The sequence below is a fragment of the Vanessa cardui genome, chromosome 3 (genome assembly GCF_905220365.1).
Source record: "Vanessa cardui chromosome 3, ilVanCard2.1, whole genome shotgun sequence".
In the NCBI taxonomy this organism is placed as follows: domain Eukaryota; kingdom Metazoa; phylum Arthropoda; class Insecta; order Lepidoptera; family Nymphalidae; genus Vanessa; species Vanessa cardui.
The window spans coordinates 6,372,615-6,384,675 of NC_061125.1; the positions used below are offsets into that span (position 1 = coordinate 6,372,615).

General features: G+C 29.6%; 1 protein-coding gene across 4 annotated transcripts in view; it reads left to right on the plus strand.

Moving 5' to 3' along the window:
• LOC124543485 (monocarboxylate transporter 13) overlaps window positions 1–12,061 on the plus strand; it is a 37,123-nt gene continuing 25,062 nt past the window's right edge. For 2 of the 4 annotated variants that reach the window (XM_047121696.1, XM_047121698.1), the window contains exon 1: window positions 1–108. In XM_047121696.1, coding sequence (XP_046977652.1) covers window positions 22–108 — 87 coding nt within the window. In that variant the 5' untranslated portion in view covers window positions 1–21. Of the gene's footprint in view, window positions 109–733; window positions 1,244–7,105; window positions 7,353–12,061 lie in introns of those variants that run through there. The other 2 variants (XM_047121697.1, XM_047121699.1) reach the window with 2 other exon arrangements.

Genomic DNA, 12,061 nt, shown 5'->3' on the forward strand with positions numbered 1-12,061 from the left:
ACACTAAAAAAGTAATCAAACATGGGTCAGATGGTTGGAGCTGAATGTTCACCTGACGATGACGAAGAAGAACCCCGCATCCACGCTAATCCCACGGAGCGTTCACTGGTAAGCAGTTTTAGAAACAGAAAATACTATATTAAACTTAGAAAGAAGTAACTCAATATTTATATAATATTCTGGAAAATGTCAATGTTTGAAATATATATGTTAAATATGTCATCATATTTTTAAGTACCCACATTCTAATATAAAATATGTTAAAGCGCCTTTTATAAAGCATTAGCAACTATTTATTATTTGTGAGTGGTGTAATATTGCTATACCATTCGAAAAATATTAAGGTATGTATAAAAGGCAAGGAACACCTTTAAAATATACTACGGCTAGACTGAAACCACGATGATATTAAAAAAATAAAAATTGTGTTTACATTTGGTAATCCAAAAAACAAAAGGAATTTTATCTTCGAGCATCATAAATATTAAGATTCGTTTTAATAAATAAGTTTTTGTATGTATTTTAAATAAGCATACAACAGCTAGGTACCATATCAGAAACATCAAAGTAAATTTTGAAGAAGCATTACCTCTCTGATGTAAGTGGTTATTATACAAGATTTGTTTCAGAATTGTAGTTATAGTTTTTTAAATAAAATTGTGAAATATAAAATTTTCGCGCCTTTGAATCATACATACGCACTTGGCGTGAGGCAGCTGTAACGTGTTTATCGGTTTGACAGTTGTCGATCTGACGGCGCAAGGAATGGTACTTTATTACTCGCGTCATGCGTGCCGTCCGCGTGTAAATGTAAAACGAAACGTATCACAGCGCTCGTAAGCTTGTAGTCTGTCAATCCTTTTGCGCAAACTGTTCTCATAAGTGTAGGGTTTAATTTCAATGTATATATAGTAATACCGATAAATTAAAATTTGATCAGAGAGTGTTACTATTATACCGTAAAAACTGTTAATTTGTAGTTGAAGGTTGACGTTATGGGGTGGTGCAATTGATATAAGTGCTGTCAAAATTAAAATAATAAACTTCAGTGTTAGATGTTCAGATGTTTGTAATTCTAACAAGTGAATTAAATATTAATCTCTCAAATTGAAGCGTTTTGCTGCAGTGCAGTATTTTTCATTCAGTTATTGATAGAAGACCAACAAATTCGAAGATGTCTAAAGTGTCCCTCAATAATATTCCTTCAAATCCCCGTATAAATCGCCTACGAACATTTTCAAGGGTAAGAACAAACAATGATATATTTTTCATTTTCAATTTAACAGTTCAACATTTGAGGTTACGTTGTTTTATAGAGATTATTATGTTCAAATTGAATTGAATGCTTTGTTCAAAATGGTTAATTAAAATTTAAATTTAAATCCCTTTTTATTTATTCACATGATTCACTAATGTACAAACGATTGTAGCAAAGCATTATGTACTTTAATCCAATAATCCTTCCTTTGTTGTTTAGAAAATTTGTGATGACAAATGTTTTTGCTAAATGTAATTATGGGTGAGATGGTTATATTCCATACTTGTATTTATGTTTGAATAAAGTTATCAATTCAGTATAAGTATATAATGCTTGTTTGATATAAAACTGTTTTGTGGCCACAAATTCATCACCATAATAAATTACAATCATCATGCATCAAGCATTTGTTTTTATAACTTCGATTATTTTATTAAAAAATGGTTGCTTTTGTTATTTTTTATTTGATGAGTTATTAACTATAGATTTATACGCTACTACTATATTTTACTTAAGACTAGAAGTCATTTATAAGAATGAAGCTACAAAACAAAGCTTCTAATTTTGGTGTATCTATATGTTATTTATTTTAAAATAATCAAATATGCCTAAAAGAAATAACTATAATATATTGATACCATCATTAAATTCTTGCATATTTACTTTAGGATCTTCAATATCAGTAGAATTTATAAAATCTAAGATTTCATAGATTCCACGAGTATTACTGTTTATAAGCTGTAATGATTATTTAATGCTAATTTTAATTTAGCATTTCAAACTAAGTAATTATTCTCAAATAAAAGTGAGCCCTTTGTCTATCAACCTAATATCAGTTTATATTTAATTTGAATCAAATTTTTGTATTCAAATACAGTGATAATATATTATCGTAATGTAAAGTAAAGGAAAAACAAAAGACTCATTGCATTAAATTCCTAATTAATTATTATTTTTTAGTTTTAGGTTTGAGTTAACAGAGTATTATACCTTCAAAATTAAATGATCTCAATCAAAAATATCAACCGTACCATTCAATCTCCATCGTGTCTTCTCCATTGGTGAAATATACTTGGCACAAATAAAAGCCCAATAAAAAAAAAACTAAAAAGATAGCAATAAATTCTTAGTTTATTGTCTTTTCATTGTACCGAGATTATGTCATCAATGTCACATATGATGAACAAGACATGAATGAGATTGATCGGTGTAGTTAAGATAACTAAATTAAATTTTGAAGATGAGTATAGTAGTAGCAATTTCCTTATTAAACCTTAATCTGGAATAGCGCAAACATTCATAATAAGGTAAATTAAAAATAAATGTTAGTTTTTAAGTACATAAATATAATAAAATATGACACTCAATTGGGCAATTCACATAAGAAAGAAATTTGTTTGATGTTTTAAAAATATTAAAATGTTTCAATGTCAGTAGAATAGACACATGTTATATGATTATATACCACATACACCTTTATCACTCATTCCACCTACAATAGGACTCAAATCAAATCAAATCAAAATAAACTTTATTCAAGTAGGCTTTTACAAGCACTTCATTTTACAATTAAGTGAAGCTACCTAAAACAAATTGTACGAAATTTGACATCCAATTGACCAGATGACATTGGTACTGCCTAAATAATCTATTAAGTCGAAGAAAAATTATGTTTTGAAGACAGACATAGTGTGAGTTCGAAATTTAAAGTGTCTACATACTTGTATGTATTTTAGTTGATATGAATTGTAGGTCTCAGTCTTAACAATAAGGACATGTATGTTTTCCTTGTTAGTTTTCTTTGTTTCAGTTTCATAGGGTGACAGTGAAGTAACAGTGATGTTTATTGTATATGTGTGTTGTTTTGATTAAATTAATTGCACAACTGACTTAAACAGGCCTGTAAAAGTCAGAAATCAACTTGTTCCTTTGCATATCACCAACTCAACTATTTTTATATATAATGTAACCTCCATCTAACATTAAAATTCTCACTCATCACAAGCATGATTTGTGTAGTGGATTTGACCTTGAATTAAATTTCTTTTATTGTTCCAAATTACTAGGCGAGTTGATTGATTTCAAGGGCCTTATTTTATATTGGTGATTACTCATTTTTCAAGATGTAGTATTTGTTTCGATATTCTAAAGAATGTGTACAATAATAAACTGTATTATTTTATAAGTAACCCCCATTAAATTGTTTAAGTTAACATATATCAATACATTGCTATGTACTATACTATTATAGCAATATTATGTATAACTTTTATGGTTCAAACATATAAAAATATATTATTTACATATTTTTTTTTCAAAATCTAGTTTATTCCAAATGTAGACTTAAATATATACTATTTTTATTTAATATTATAGATAACAGACTCAATTTTGTCAAAAACAGTCAGCATTAGAGGCGGGTTAACTGCACTCTGAAATATTATTATTCACAAGGTATATGATTTTCCCTATGTTAATCTTGTATGGGCAAGTGTACTAATGCATGAGCAATCTCTAATGAACGGTTACAGCAGACTGTAATTCGACATTATCGAAGAGGAACGGGAATATGACACTGTCAATTTCCTTATTATTTTAGGTGCAGATAAAAAAAAATCCATTAAGTTATTCATATAATCTAAGATTCGAAACCATAACCTCGGGTTTTGCACCTATGTTTGTTAACCACAAAACCAATAAGTATATCAAGGTTTATTTTGATAAAAAAATATTAAAAATAATAAAGATACGTCGTTTGTTTGTATTCACCAAATGTTTGATAGATTGTATCTTATTATGTCACGAATGTTGCAAATAATAGTATAAGTTGATAAGAATGTTATTGCACAGTCCTCGTGTTTACAGAATACTTTCGTCCTGATATCTAAGCTAATTGAGTGTTTATTGAGTCCTTTAGAAGCAATTTTGCCTACTTGCAAAATTACTATATTTTACTTTTTATGACTCAGCGCAGATAAACTTGCTTAAGTACGGAGTTATGTACGACCATAAATGTAATAAATTTGTTAAATGTGACTTGTTAGTAATTAACTAATAATAATAATATAACAAATGAACGTCATCATCATATTTAGAAATGTATTATGTAATATTTATATATGTTAATTGAATACATTTTATTAACATAAGAATTAATAACATTAAATGCTTAAATATAAAGAAATATGAACTAAAACTATATTAATCTTGACCGCGTGGAATGGTGGCAAGAATGCTAGCAGCATTTCCTCGTTGAATCGCAATTCCGATCCTCTGGGCAAAAACCAGCCCTTCTGTCACCAGTGGAGGCAATGAGGCGAGATGTTATACTTTTTGATGAAGCTTTTTGCACCACTACTGCAAGGGCCAAACGTTTCGACTGCGACTGGAACAAAAATTTATTTAGAATCACTTACATTTTCAAATCTTGTAAATAAATTTTATAATTTAAATACTTAACCGTTTTGTGCATGCAGATTCCTTCCAAAAATAATTTGTTATCATGAAACCTCAATGTGTATTTATATCTATTTTTTATATTTAATATTTGTTGTTGTATTCTGGCTTATTATTAATCTAGTGAATATTTAATATTATTTTTCGTGATTAAAAATTATTTGATATTCTATAGGGGCTTATATTTCCTGGAGCGGTAGTATTCGTACCTTACCTTATTTACGTACATTGTTTTTTTCCTAAAATATGACAAAAATCTAAAATGTATCATACAGAAAATATCTGGGTCATTTTTGGTTAAAGCAACCAAAACCGTAATAAATATTAGATTCTACTAATTAACGCCGGACGAAATAAAAAATGATTCAGTTTAACCGTGAACATACTGCGTTTAAAAAATAGACCTTACACCATGAACCGATATACAGAGAAAAATTCCGCAGTCAAATATTAAAATCGGAAGCTGCGTTTATATGGAAAGATTTCAAAACGACGATTTTTATAGACTTATTGGAAATTTACGATTTCCCGCTTATAAATAACATTTTATCTGTGTGATTAAACATCTTGACACGTACATTTCAGTAAAAAAAATATCTACGGAACACCAATAAATGCAAAGAACACATAAAAAACCGTTAAAAGAGTGATTTCCGTACCTATACGAGCAACATGTTAACAGACCGAATAAGTATGTTGATCTCAGGTCGAAGAGATACTTGCGACCCTTGAGTTCCTCTTAGACTTAGGAGAAAGAGTTATTTACGGATCGAAGTGTTGCATTATGAATTTGGCGGATGAGAAGCAATTTGCGAATATGAGTATGTTGACATGGTGTGTATAATTAGAATGGCTAAAATTTAAATGAGTACGTATGCGTTAGTTTCAAATCCCATAACAGAAAATGTGAAACGACCTGAAAAAGGTTATTATTTTAATGATATATAAAATGCAGCAGACTGTCAAGCATGAGGAGACCTTTTTGTGAAGGATATTTAAAAAAAAAAGACAAAATAAGGTCAGAGGTGGGATGAATGGAAGATAAAAACACCCCGACTCCAAATGTAACGGCGAATGAAAATAATGAATATTTATGAAAAAATTGCTTTAATTCAAAATAAGTGAGGTCGTTGTTCCAGTAATTGTAAAATTTAGAAATTACATACGCCAGTTACCTAAAAAAAGTAGGTCGTTATAATTTACCTCACTCAGTATTTAACTGGTTAATTACTTACTTTATTTAGTACATTTATGTTAATTAAGTGACACACATCAGAGCTATTGTTATTTTTGTCGGATCTAGTATTTGTAGTCAAAACGTATTGATTATTATGGTTTTGTTATTCGTATCAGTTTTGAGGGGTAACAGTAAGTATCGACATAAAAAAGAATAAGAATAGCATTAATTAGCTTTATATAATTAATAGTTTAACACTCATGTCGACTGATAAATAGATGAAAATAAACCATATAATTCCTACTCACTCTATATTCCGGATAGAAACGGCAATCAATTGTGTAATTTTGGGCTCAGAGCCAGAATTAAGATTGCAAGTGTGCAATGAATTGCAGGGGAATTTTGTTTGGAGTATGCATCAAACCAAGTCCCACGGAGATATACCTTCCCTGAAAATATATTTTGAGTGAATTTGAAAAACCTACAACCTGTACAAAGACTTTTTAATGATGTGATCAATATTGTAAATATGTATATAACATACATGGAAATTTTAAACTACCAAATCTGCAAAAATAAGCATAGTAATAAATCTTAGTAATAAATCTATAGATTTAAATGAAATCTATAGATTTATATGAAAAAAAAGATCAGTTATAACTGATCTTATTTTTTTTCATATTTTAATTAATCGCTAAATTTTGTGTGAATCGTAAACATGGTGAAAAAAATCTCATTTTAAAAATAAATTATATAAACGACTTATCGCTGGTGGTCAATTTTATTTTAGAAGGATAAAATCTTTTTTTTAATTTGATTTTACTAATGGTTGACTAATTTAAAATACTAATATTTATAGCTGAATAATTCCATAAAACCTATCAGAAGATATTCAACAAAAGTAAAGTAAGTTATTATATTTATATACTACAAATGTATTAAAATTTGTAGATAAAATAGGTTGCAATTGGCATTAAAAATGTCATTTTAAAATGTTCGGACGGAATGGGTTAAAGTTTCAGTCCCAAGACTTGACTAGTATGTACCAACGATAAAATTAAATAAAAAACTTATGAAATGAATGTGAACGCTGTTAATGGCTGTATTTAAACTGCTCTATAATTGTAACCCTTTAGATAAGTCTCCAAACCATTAGCTGGTAATTATCTTCTTGTATGTATTATCGTATTGGAGTTTACTCATTATCAGTATGCGTTTCGCGACAGAAGTGTATAAAGATCGTTATCCTGTAATAAAAATACTTTTAAATATCACAATAGAAAATCGAGTAGATACGATATATGTTGGTTTTTATCAAGACGTGTTGATTAGGATATAATTTATCAAATTATTCTATATAGGTCTTGATACAAGTGTTATCATTGCTAGTTGAATTTGCAACTAATTGAGTGGAGTGTTTTTTGACAAATCTGTCTAAAGTGCTAAAACCACACTAAAATGGTACGTATAAATTATTAAAACGCAATAACTGGTATATTATAATGTATTCTAGAATTTCCATAAGACACGTGCAAGATAGCTTGCATTATATCAATTAACCACTCGATCGAGAACTAGGTCTTTAAACCAGTCGGAGTTTTGTGGGTCAGGAGTATTGGGTTGATTAGTAAACACTAAAAGCCATTTTCCGTTACATAATTACGAACATCCTAAGAAGGCAACATGTTAGATTCGAAGGAAGTGAGTGGCGACGGCACTAATCAATTAATGGCAATCTATATCACGTGCGATACGCTTCAAGACGAGATCACATTCATAACTATTGTATGTGAACAGATGGATAAATATTTCTTTCAATTAAAATACATACCACATGTTTTGAAATAGGTACATGATGTTTCCAAACTATTTATTAGACACATATTCATTCATCGATTTTAATTGGCCGAAATTTTAAGCGAGTCTTTTGTAATGGTTCAAAGTATTTTTTGTTTAATTTTGTATGACAAACCGATGCCAACAGTTCAATAAACTATACATCGTTCCTTTGTTCGTTTATTTTAATTTAAAAAATAACATCGTCATGCCTCAGAAACCCTTTTTTTAAAGAAATGGGCTTAAAAAAGGAAATAAAATCAAGCCATTGTTATCATCGGCTCTTGGAAATAATGATTATTAAAATTAAACAAAAACATATCAATTAATATAATATGTTATTTTTATTCGTAAGTTGTTAATGGTAAGATAGAACAAGGAACACACTAGTAGCGGCGCCAGTAGTAATGAAAATACCAGAAGATATTTTATGCTTAACATTCTCTGCTATTGCGACGTTTCGAGTGACTGCATATTATGAAAAATTCAAACGCTCTGAAGGCCAGCTACAGCTTCCTTTACTGAGTTTCTCAGCATTGGAATGAAGGAAGGGCTTTGTTACTGTACCATAACGTTTTTAATTATTCGACTTCTGAATTCTGACCTTAAAAATTCTTGACTATTTCTCTCTACGTGTGTTCGATCTTGCGGTTTTTATTTTAATGCCCTTAAGGAATGCCATATATGTAATCTAATACTTGCAGTTATTGTTTATCCGCATATTATATACTATGCATAATTATTTCGCGTACATACGATGATATCAAGTTTCTCCGTACCGAGCGCAGGTGAGCATAATTCAACGCGATGTTAGGAAAATAAATCACTATATCTGATACGTTTTCAAACAATATCAAGGTAAAGAACTTGGCCTTTATCCTGAAATATAAAGATTGATGGTTTATCTACAACATTATAACATTGTGAATATTACGGTTTCTGTACACATAACTTTTCACTAATGCAAAGAAGCCGAAGGCATATCTATAAAATTAAGGTTAATATTTTTTTTAAATTCATCACTGCCTAGTATAACAATTACTAATCACAATTTTATGTAATTTTTTAATAATAATGATATAATATTTGGTATCCAAGGCACATTCTTTCATTTACTTATTTCATATTTTTATAATACAGACATTACATTTACTTCATTCAAAATTGTGTAGTGTATGTTTGATCCTGATTCTATAATAGATAATTTTAATCGAGGTGTTTTTTCGTATAATCTTTTTATGAACGCTCTTATCTTGGTATTAATTCAGTACATTGTTACTAAGTATGTTTTATAGCCTATATTAAAATAATTCAATTTAACGACGGAGAGATCAACTACTTAAACTCTGGAAATTTATAGCTAGCGTATAAGGGTAGAAAATCCGAGGTTCTGGAATTTAATCCCAAGTGGGGATAATTAATGTTATTGAGTTTTTCCGTAATGGACTTGGGTGGAGTTAGTGTTTATAATCCCGTGCTTCGAAAAACGCTTAAAACCATTGTCTGAATCTTCTTTAGAAGAAACACAAGTTTGTGCACTTTAATATCTCGGACGCGGGTTTAGACTTAGACTGACCAATGTGTCTTAACTACTTACCAAGCAACGTTATACATATTTAAGATATTATTTAAATTACTAATGAGTTTGTACTCATTAATTTTTACTTTTAGGTCTTTATCTTATTTTACAAGTTGAAGTTTATTAGTACTAGGTTAATAAAAAAGTTACTGTGCTCACTGAATTTTATTTTCGTATACTCGAATTGGAAATAACCACGTCAGCCTCAGGTATACTTAACCATGATTGTAGATCTAGGGCCAGTAGGTACGAACAAAAGTCTTGATAGCATTTATATATTGTTATATTTCTTCGGTCCATTTATATATATATCAATTCTTAAATGTGTGTGAATGTTTCCTTTTATTCTGTAATCACCATTTTTTTTTTAGAATGGATATTTAATTTAAAATTATAAGTGGCCTGTATTAAAGATTTAACTGTTATTTTTGTATTATAATTGTTGATCGACTATGAGTAGAATTAGGTAAATACATTGAAAATCCTTCCTCAAGCTAAATTTTCCTCTCGTATGACGTGACTAACAAACAACCGGCAAGTGATTTGAGTTTGCTCATGTTTTTGTATGTCGGGTATAGAGGATCTATCGATATATGTTCGTTTTTCAAAACCAATAATGATATTCATATAAATTGCCTATTTAATTAAAATATCTTCTAAAAGCCCAGTAGTCCTGTGCTTGAACCTTCTGAGGAGGTTTCAGATTGGTATATCGTTGTGTTTTGAGAGTGAGAGAGTGAGGCGGGGAAGAGTTAATATGATTCAGATAAATGCAATATTAAATATCCTGCGCATTTGGCTAGTCTCCATTGAGGAGACCGTCGTGGTCGAAATCGGTCAGGAGGACATTAGATCATCATATATTCTAGCAGCAGCTTGATGTATGTCACAAGTAATATCTTCCAGAAAATTTACTTTTCTAAATTATTGAATAAAATACTATGCAATTAATAAGTGAATAAAAGAACAGACGTGAAAAGCGTCTTTGTTTTACACTTCTAAACACAATAAAAATTATATCGAATAGCTCTTTTTAAGTGAACTCAGACAAAAATATAACAAGCGAAATAATAACAGTTCGCGACGGTGTATGTTAATACTAAAAAAACCGTTTAGCACAAGTTCGGTATTTATATGTGTGACTACAGAGATATTGCTTGACGATTAATACAATCAGTTGTGAATCGTGATAGTGATTTTATTACTTTACTTTGTGAGAAGACGAGACGGCTATCTTATGATTACGTTATTTAGTTTACTTTTGATTATTTCTCATTAAATAGTTTTAAACTACAGTATTGAAAAGCATTTCATGATAACTCCGTTTTAAAATAGTAAAACTGTTCAATTTATTTTAGAATTCAGTGATACTAGTTTTTGAGCGCTTTTCACGTCTCTCCATTATCATAATCCAACAACGGATTTAGTTTATCAGAATTACATTTTCTTTTCGATATTTAGTGCAATTTCATTCTGATATTTATGGTACAAATAAAATTATTAATTATTTTAAGTGCAGTATCGGCGTCAAAATTATTTCAGTAATAAAAATCATATCAATACTAAATAGTACTTTTCGAGATTAGCACGAACACATATAGACACGAATTCTTCGCATATGTATGTTGCGACAAAATGATGATATACTTTTATTGCGACATGCCGTTGTCGTATTACGCTATACAAAGAACAGATACACTGTTGTAACATTAACAATACAGAATCTATCACATTGGACTCAGTCATTACTAGCGGCGATGTTATCTGGCGTGTTAAAACAAACAGCTGTTGTATATATCTATGCTTTGTTCTTAGGATGCCTGAACATGACATGTTAAGTGCATGTTGTTTCATAGAACAATGAAAATTATATTTTATATTGATAGTATATAAGTGAACGTTATTTTTAATTATCTAATTTGAAGTATTTGTATTAGTACATAAATAAAAAGACTGTTTATGTTCGTCTTTGTTTTGGTTATGTTTATTAATCGATTGCTCAGAAGCGTCTTGACTCCTTCTGTTTTTTATTGAGACCGGTCCACTGATTGGAGATTTGGGTCAAAAACAATTTGTTTACATGTTTAATTTTGACAGACAGTCAATTTTATTTTTAATACGTTGTTTACTTGGTACAGCTCTAAAGCCTCTCGTGACGTCAGCACACGTCAAAAATAACGCAATAAGATATCAGACTGGCAAGTTATTAGAGTTTTTTTTACGTCATTGGTTGGCGAACGGCAAATAGGCCACCTGATAGTAAGTATAAGTATATAAGAAAGAAAAAATAATTCTCAGATAGTGTCCTGCTACTCAAATTCATATAGACCGAGGGTCTAGAGTTAGCTATTGGGTTCAACCCAACTCCGAGTATGGAACCATAAGTAATAATAAAAATTATATTTATAATAGCTGTAAATACAAAGCAAAATTAACATACAAACCACGTGCTCTATACGACCTTAGAAACCGGTATTCAAACCACACGCAGTCTTTGACAATGACCGCGAAATTGATGGCTGTATACATAAATCTGTTAATATTTATATTTCATTTAGCTTCTGGAAAAAATAAGAGAGGAAATTGTTTCTTTGGAATTATAAATTATACCTATATGATATAAACATAGTTGTAAGAGATTAATTTGTCATTTTAAATTAAAAAAATGGAATGGTGGTGTTGAATTAACAAAATATTTATCAAATATAAATTGAAAAACATGATAAACGCAATGTATACTTTATGTATGTATAGG